Below are 9,444 nucleotides of genomic sequence, written 5' to 3'. Positions count from 1 at the left end.
TTACCTGTCCCGTCGTACGACTCGTCGTAGAATGTCGTACGATTTTGATGTACGATTTTGTGGTCGCACGATTTTGATGTCGTAAGATTTTGATGTCGTAAGATTTTAAGCAGGATGTGACAGAACCAACCACCAACAAGGATCTAAGATAGCCGTTTCTATAACAAGACAGCTGCATTTTGTTCGACACGTGAACTATCTCAAGAATGATCTCAGCTTGCGACCGTACAACGGAGGTGACCGGACCCTTTATACTATAAACTTGCAGAAATGTTCGCGGTGGTTTTATGTTCGCGGTTTTCGCGATGAACTCTTTACCGCAAACTTAAAACTGCCGCGAAAAGCCGTTCTATTGTGTGACTGTAGCGCTAGCGCTACTGCTACTATTGTTTCAAACGCGAACTCAAAACCACCGCGAACACTCCATTTTTTATCCTTACCGCGAAATTAAAGTATTCCCGGTGGGATGGAATTTACGATCACTATCTCCAGTATTCAATGAACGTCAGACTATAAAAACACAAGTTCCCTATCCTCTAGGCTATTTGGAAGTGGCTACTGACAGGACGATCCTGTCAGCAGTAGAAAAAATTGCACTGCTAACAGGATGATCCTGTCAGCAATGCAACGGTGTAAAAAGAAACGCATATCGAAATCAGTATTCTGTTCACTTTTCCCATAGCAGAACACATGTAGTCCCTCTTGAGCGCTTGTGAATCACCAAAAACTATCAAACAAAGCCCCTAAAATATCGCCAATCAACAACTATAAAACAGGTGCGCTGAACAGGTGTCCAAAGGAACAGGTGGCCCCATGAGGTTGGCATGACCTTTATCATCATCAACATGGCTGCCCCGGTAGACGTTCCGAGTCCGTACAGGGGTGTTTCTGCCCCGTATCGCACGATACTCGGCATCGACCTCGGCACAACGTCCGTTAAAGTTTCCCTAGTGGACATGGACTCCTCCACGACCGTTTTTTCCACGAGTCGGGAGACTGGAGCGACGGTAGGCTTCCCTACAGACCCGCGGGGTGACGAACAAGATGTCGCCAAGATCCTGACCTGCGTACAAGACTGTGTGGAGAAGATCCCTGAGGAGCTCGTTGCGGGGGTGACACGCATCGGGGTAACCGGACAGATGCACGGGGTGATGCTGTGGAGGGCCCGGGAGGGCTGGCGCTACTCCCCGATTTCTCACCGCTTCGAGACGGGGAAGGTTAGCCGCCTCTACACCTGGCAAGATGGCCGCTGCACCCCCGAGTTCCTCCAAACCATCCCCTCCCCCCGCGCGCACCTACCCGTTGCTACTGGTAACATTTCAGTTTCATTTATCTATTCTCACAAAATATGAAATATACAGAGAAGTAAAGAAATCTATAACGACAAAGACAAAGTGCAGGAGGAGGGAAGAAATCTAACGTTACACATCATGTTAACTAGTTAATCATGAAACTAATGTAATGATTACGAAATGAATTGACGGAATTAAAGATGTAACAAACAAAACTAATACAGATCAATGGGTAAGCAAAAGCCAAAGTCACTATTAGCCATAGTATTACAGGACAGGAAAAGTAATATACTAGAAATTAACACAGCTGAAATATTACACCTAACTAACTAATACATTTAACCTCCTTCAGATGACGTCATGGCCCGGAGCGCACTAGCTCTGATTGGCTGAAGGGCGGTATCTATATAAGGATACCTTCTCGACTGTCCTTGGTGTAACTAAAATGTAATACATATTCAATAGATCGCAAAATTGGAATACACAACAAATGATCAATAACACTGTGACCAAAATACATTTACAAGTTGAAAATGCGTTTAGGTAACGGCTGTGCGACGCTGCTGTGGCTGGCCAGGCACATGCCTGAGGCTCTGGAGGGGTTTGACCGGGCGGGGACAGTGATGGACTACCTGGTGGCGATGTTGTGCGGGATGGAGTTACCGGTGATGTCCGTACAGAACGCCGCCAGCTGGGGGTACTTTGACTGTGGCAGCAGGCTGTGGAACAGGGAAATGTAAGGACCTCTTGAAATATGAAAATGCAGATTTGCAGTTGTGCTTTTATTGATCATTTTAAATAAACTGGGAAGAGACCTTAGAACATTAGGGAAAAGGCAAAAAGTGAAACGCTGGCTTTAAAAGTTTAATGAGAAAGAGTAAAATATGGAAAGAAAAAACTTCTTAAAAGGCAAGACTTTTGTAATCTTTCATCATACAGTGCCTCAATTGATAATTTCCTTTTATTGCTAGAGAAAGTCTTGAGCTAGAACTACAGGGAAATACACATTGGAACAATCTGAAGAAGACTTTGGTGCAAGCTGTCACACCAATGCCTTGCACATTCTAACTTCAACAATTATTTCCAGCCATCAAATTAAGATGTCCCTGTTGCAGGAACGACTAAGCAATCAAATGCATTTTGCTTATAGCAATAATGTCCATTTGCTTCTCCCCAGTCTGGAGGAGGCAGGCTTCCCATGTGAAGTCCTGCCCAGAGTGCTGGATCCAGGGGAGGTGGCTGGGACGCTGCGGCAGCCCTGGTGCTGCGTGCGGCCTCGCATCGACGTGGGCGTGGCCCTGGGGGACCTCCAGTGTTCCGTACTCCCAAGTCTGGTACAGAGGGGAGACGCAGGTGTGTTCCTGAAAGCTTAAGAGTATTTATTTTTGTAGTCAGCATAACTTAAGAACCTCTGGATGGATTATGATGATATTTTGTATGTGGGTAGGTGTTGTAAAGAGTTGCATGGGCGTGGCTCTGGGGGATCTCCAGTGTTCTGGTACAGTCTGGTACAGAGGAGAGACGCAGGTGTGTTTCCCAAAATTGAGTCTGCATTTTTGTGAGCAGGTTTTGGTTTTGGTGTTTCTGGATTATGTTTTTCCCTATGTGTCTGTAATAATTTGAATACACTGCCAGTACAATAGCAGGATGTGAGTGGGAAGATGGTGTCACCACAAAGGTCAGACAAGTAATTAATCAGGCAGGACAGTGATGGGTCAATTGAAGAGGCTACTAAGTCACTGGAAGGTATTGTATTTGTCAGTCTATTTGTCAGTGTTTTCACAGTTACATGTATATATATTTTCCATATACTAGTCACATTCACTGGAGTGACAGGAAGGGATCAATGAAACACGTGTAATGTTAGTCTAAACTTTATTTGCTTAGTTAATGAACTACAATTGAATAAAACATACAAGAAGTCAGACACAGAGACATAAGATCTTCAAACTTAATGTACTGAGTTATAAGTACAATACTACTACTAGTACTGTTGCCTGACTGATACGCAATGTACTATGGGCTCTGGTTTTCAACAACATCTATTCAGACAAATGTTGTAGGCATCGGAACCAGTTAGACTCACAACACAGTGGTAGCCGCAAACTAGTCACTAATGAGCCATTTATGGGGAATGGTGTCAACATGCCAGCTGAGGAACCTGCAATTGGAGCTATGTTGTTTAATTGGATCAGACTTTCTGACAACAGCTCTACAGCTCAAAGTTTTGAGGTGAGCTGTTATGGCTACCATCAAGCTTATGTTCAGCAGATGCTTTCTGAAATGTCAGACTGTTTCAAGATTTTACGCAGTTGCTTGAGTAACTGTCATTTGGCATATCTTATTACCTGGATGTCTACAGTCTTCATTGACTGTCAGTCCAGTCTTACATAGCTTTGTACCAAGTGTACAAAACTGGTGTGTAACGCCTAAAGGTGGTGTACCTCTCTCTCTCTCCAGTTTTACGTCTTTTATTCCCCAGAACTCCTCATCAAGTGCAAGTATTTTTTGTAGCAAGAGTTTTTACAGCTGGATGCCCTTCCTAACACCAACCCAAACCCTACTGCTGGGCTTAGGACTTGGGAAATATGTGTTAAGTGCCTTTCCCAAGGGCACAACGTCTGGGTGCATGTCCGGACATGTCTGGGTACTCCACTGGGGATTGAACCTGGGTCTCATTGGTTCATAGCCGGATGCTCTGCCACTATGCCACACAGACGCCACTACCGGTTTTGTGAAACAAACAAAGAAACAAACTCAACATTATGCCCTTATAAAGGTAGCTGTCTAGTAGCTGAAACATCAGCAGGTACAAAACATTGTTTGTGTCAGAAAGAAACTTCACTAAGTATTAAAAAAACCCTTTATTTTCTCCAGTCCTTAACATAGGTACATCAGCCCAGCTGGCCTTCCAGATGACCGGGGGGTTCCTGCCCCCTCCTGCCGACCCCTCCTCCCCGGTACAGTACTACCCGTACTTCAGGGAGCAGTACCTGGCCGTGGCCGCAGCTCTGACCGGGGGAAATGCCCTGGCCTGCTTCGTCAAGATGATACAGAGCTGGCTGCAGGACCTGGGTAAGGCTGGGGTATGCCAGGGTCACATTTCGAAACTGTGGCCCAGTAAGGTTTTATTTATCTATTTATTTAAGCTTTATTACAGCATGACGTATGTAAAAGTTTCAAAGTTTCAAAAAGGACAGAGGGAAACAGTAGATTTCCTTTGTGTGTCCCAGTCCAAATTACTACAACAACAGAAGATAACAATGATAAACTAGACTTGGCGCAATCCAAGAAAAGAATTACATGAAGTAAACAATAATGGCAAATAATAAGTCGTTGCTAACAACAGCAATAACAATGGTTGAGTCATGCCAGACTATATGCGGGAAGAGATAAGCAAATCATGATCATAATTTTTTGTGTGTGTGTGTTTTGTCTTTAATGTCATACTTTTCATTCCCGCAAACTGACTGGGCCCTAGTTTGGAAATGTGACCCTAGCATATGGATAGAGCTTAGAGGTTAGAGTAAGGAGCTCCTTGGTTAGAATTGTAATCAGCCATGACTTAACTTGATTTTCTATACAAAATACCATTATTTATCTAGATTATTGTTGACTTTGTAAAGTTATCGCTGATGACATGGTTAGGTGTTGCACAAGCTATATGGAGACAACTCCCCCCTGGTAGAATGTATAGTTGCTTAGATATAGGTATACCTATCATTTTTTTAAATTCCATGTCTGTAAGTTATTTAGTGTTTTGTGCCTTGAAAGATGAGAGGAAAGTTGTTATGTGTCAATAAAACATGTCAATATATTATGAGTACAGTATAGTGTATCATATCTGTGAAGACTGCACAAACAAAAGTAAAGGGAAACAGGGTCTTTGGAGGTGATGAAGTAGTTGTCTCAACAGAATATCTGTTTAAATGGCAATCTGCTGTGATACCGACATTATTAAAAGTGTAATGTACAAGAAGACCTTCGTTGCCATTAATCCTAAGTCCCTTCCAATCCACAGGAATCCCCTCCATACAGGAGGACTTGCTGTATGAACGTCTCCTGGCCTCGGCCCAAACATCTGGCGACACCCCCCTCACCATCGTCCCCACCATATTCGGCGAGCGACACATTCCTGACCAGCGGGCGTCCGTGTCCAACGTCACGATTGACCGTCTCAGCGTTGGCCAGGTCACGCGCTCGCTCTGCAAGGGCATCGCCGACAACCTTCACACCATGATGCCGCGAGAGTTCCTCACGGAGTGTGGCGTGCAGAGGATTGTGGGTACGGGAAGTGCCCTCACGAGAAACGGGATCCTACAGGAAGAGTTAGAGAGGGCGTACGACATCCCCCTGGTGTATACTAAGACCACCTGCGGGGATGCTGCATATGGAGCGGCGTTTGCCATGTTGTTGGAGATGCAGAAAAGATGAAGAAAATAATGACCTCGCTCCTGAGGTGTCACAAAAAAAAGCACTCCACAGCCTTCATAGCACAGGCTCTATGGCTGGTTTCTATGTCACTGTTTTTGCTGGTCATGTACACTTATTTTCTGCATTCTGTTTTGATAGCTCCCATTTTCGAGAAATTTAATATGAAAACAGTATGTTATTAGCCAAAATGCCAAATGTAAAGTGCTTTTCAAAGAGCCTGTTATGGTGGCTTGGTTGTTTTCATGTAGAAGTGTGATTAGGATGATGCAGTATAAGCCATTAACTTGATTAAGAATTGATGTTACCTTCTTCAATTTGTTTTCCTCCTCACAGCAGAATTCCAGAAAAGCCATAACATATGCCAATACTGTAAGGACCATATCTTTTTGGAGGTTTTGATTTCGGTGTGTATCTGTCGTTAATGCAGTAGAGTGAATGGTTTCCACATGCTAGGCATGGACACTGACAGGAAGTTAGATCAAAGGTCCCCGTATAGATTATCTCATTTCCTGTCTTCAATTTCCTACTATAGGCATGTCTTGAATTATGTGAGCCAGTGGGAAAAATGTATCAGACAGAATCAGCTAGAATTTCACGATGATGACTTAATCAAAACAAGAAATTCACAAAAACTGAAAATATTTTTTCACTGAGGTATAAGATCTTTGATTTCATGTTATCATTGTGCTTCATTGCATTTTGTGTAAGTAGTTGATAAGGACTCTGGATTGCAGAAGTTTGTTTAAGATTTTATTCTTATTCATTGATGAAGTTGCCAAAATGCTGCTATGGTGTTCATAGAAGTGAAATGTAAATACTCAATTATTGGTCCAGCTTTGAAATCTAAAGCCATGTATTTTAGAGAGAAGTATTTGGCATTTGAAAAGTGTGATATTTCATTAGCTCTAACATCTCCAATGTATGCTTGTGAGGTTTTGATATGCAGATGAGTTACTATCTTTGCTAATTGTGGGAATTAGGATAAAGCCAGTGTAATTCAAAGTGTTTTAATGCACAGAGTGCAGAATATGTCTGACAATGTGTAATGCTGTGACGTGCCAGGTTGTTTATGTTCAAAAGTGCCATCCACATTTTTAATCTGAAATGAAAAGAATATTTACAAACAGATTATTATATTTCTGATAGATATAGTACCAAGTGTGTGTCTGCGTGTCTTTTTTGTTTGTTTGTTGAAAAAGTCAAACTGTGAAAGTTGTTTTGCATATTAGATTTTGGATATACTCATAAGCTTGAACTGGTGACTTACATTTCTATCAAACGTACACGTCTTAAAATAACTGATTGCAAAGTTAGTCAGGCTTGGCGTTGTACCTAACCCGACAAGCTGTTAGGGGGTAACTGAGTTAGGCAGAAGTTCTTTTCAACATGGTCGCCACTTGGAAACAGCGGTCTTCCAATGAGTTAGGCACAATCCTATTATGGTCGCACGAAGTCATCAGACCTATTATCCCGTCCGCTTAATTTGACGTACCTAAATGTCTTCTTCATTACTGTCATTACGTCGACCTGTTGGATCTGTAAAGTACCGACCTCCTGAAACGGATAGTTAACCTGACATTCAGTTTACCATCGCTTGGCCGTGCTCTTTTCGCGGTTGGCCAATTAAACTCCTATCAGGTATAGCTACTACCGGATGCCGAAGATTACCCCGGCGGTAGAGAGTCCCTTCTTGCCCCGAAGAGATTCCGGCCAAACCACGTGCATGGCAGACTAGACGTCAGGTTACGGGATAGTTTATTCGTTTTGCTAACAAAGCTAATCTGAACCCCTAAGCTGTCGTGTTTTCAGGGCCATTCCATTTTACATTCTACTGCTTTTGTTTAAAAAAAACAGAAGGGGCATACAAAATCACCATAGTATGGAATATTCCCATCCCTTTCTTCTACGAAATCCTCTTGTATTATAAGTCTCCCATCCTCGTACTAAAAACAAATGCCAGGTTTCAGTTCTCATCCTTTTTGCGGAAGTCGCAAATTAGTTTCAGTTGGATGGTGTATGAGTGGGGAAACAAGAAGTAAATGCTGATACTTCTCTAATTATCTAAATCAATATACAATGAATTCCTACTACGGGAAGGGGATGACAAACTCGTGAATTTGACGTAACTTTACATGTTTTTATTCATTCATGATCAATCTGTACATATCAAAGAATAAAATATTTCGATTATTTCAGAAACTGGACACATTATGCGTGCTATAACTGAAATAAAACAAATCTATATTAGCCAGCATCTCCATAAAATGTACAACGGACACCATAATCAAAATGCCTCGTGCTTCAAATACAAAGCTTACAAAATACAATCAGTCAAAGGGCACGACTAGTATACTAGCCCCATACTAATCATTTCCCTGCTAAATCGTCTACAATCAACTTCCACATCGATAACAATTCCTCTAGCGAACAGTCTATATAACACAAGCTAACAGCCGGCCCCAGTCTTTGCTAACAGAATTACACTGCAAGTTTGATCGCCCCGCTTGGCGGTACCGGGCACTATCGATTGTGTTAACGGTTAATAGTTCAACTGTCACCGCTTGATTAGCCGGTGCCGCTAACCCCTGATGACGTGGATTTCAAGGCTGCGCTATTTTTACCGCCATATTGAATTGGGAGGACCTGTTGAGCTGGCTATCAAGATAAAGTATCGCGTGGAAAAAAAATATCATATCTGTATCAATGTAAGTTGTTTTAGAGACATTAATATTGCAATGGTGAATCGATTCAAACTGCAGTGAAGATAACATCAACTCTTACATATTCTAGCAAGGTTTCCTCATTAGAATAGCTGAATATACATTATACTTGGTTGTACAAAAGTATCAAAATACACATTTTGACAAATATTTACAGTGCCATATGTTTTTAATGTTATCTGCTTGTTCTTGCTGTACTGGTGGGATCTTCCTTCTCCCTGGGTTGCTGAGCGAGTTGTTTCTTCTTCTTGCCTTTCCTCTTTCTCTTTCTCTTGAGTCGCTTCACACGATCTGAGATTTAAAGAAAAACATAATTAGCACTGTAATTGAAAAATAGTTCAGCACTAGTACTCTCTACTGACCAAACAGAACACTGTGGTGTCAGATATGATGTCATATGAAAAGGCATACACCATCTGCTTACATATGAGGCGCTTCAAAATGCACATAAGAATGGTGCCGTACGGCCCAAACTGGCAAACAGACCCATATGTTAATACATTAAGTGCACTAAACTAACATTCATATCGATTCGAGAAACCGTTGGGCGACCGAAATAAGCTTGGTATAACCCTTGATTTTATAAGAGGAATGTGATGCAAGATATCAAAGTACGATTTAAAAGACAGCAAAACATATACGTAGAAAAGATTTGTTCTTTAATTATGTAATTATTTGAGTCACTTTGTTAGTCACCCAGTGGTCGCTCAGCGGTCGTTCAACGGTTGCAGAGTCTAGTGGAAAGCGGGTGTTACCTTTCTTCCGTGGCCTCCTCTCCACTTCGTTCATGACGGGAGAGGTGAGTAGACAGGCCATGGCCAGCTGGAACTCTCGCTCCCTGCTGTCTAACTCCTCCTGACGCGGGTCATCATCGGTCTGGCTTCGCTCCAGGTCAGGGGCTGTGGACTGGTCGGGTCCAATCATCGTGGAACAGTGGCTTCAATCTGCGGCAACAATAATGTTCCTGGCCATTAGAAACGTAGGACTAAGTCGTGAAA

At 42.5% G+C, this 9,444-nt stretch overlaps 1 protein-coding gene across 1 annotated transcript; it reads left to right on the top strand.

Moving 5' to 3' along the window:
* The first annotated feature begins 808 nt into the window (after nucleotides 1–808).
* Nucleotides 809–6,880, top strand: LOC136438713 (sedoheptulokinase-like). Its single transcript, XM_066433629.1, has 5 exons — nucleotides 809–1,311; nucleotides 1,836–2,028; nucleotides 2,470–2,645; nucleotides 4,170–4,367; nucleotides 5,314–6,880. The coding sequence occupies exons 1-5, from the start codon at nucleotides 825–827 to the stop codon at nucleotides 5,724–5,726; spliced, it is 1,467 nt and encodes a 488-aa protein (XP_066289726.1). The 5' UTR covers nucleotides 809–824; the 3' UTR covers nucleotides 5,727–6,880.
* The last annotated feature ends 2,564 nt before the right edge of the window (nucleotides 6,881–9,444 follow it).

This window comes from Branchiostoma lanceolatum, chromosome 1 (genome assembly GCF_035083965.1).
Source record: "Branchiostoma lanceolatum isolate klBraLanc5 chromosome 1, klBraLanc5.hap2, whole genome shotgun sequence".
NCBI classification, from domain to species: Eukaryota; Metazoa; Chordata; class Leptocardii; order Amphioxiformes; family Branchiostomatidae; genus Branchiostoma; species Branchiostoma lanceolatum.
Note: the sequence above shows the minus strand (reverse complement) of the source record. Positions and strands in the feature narration are given on the sequence as shown.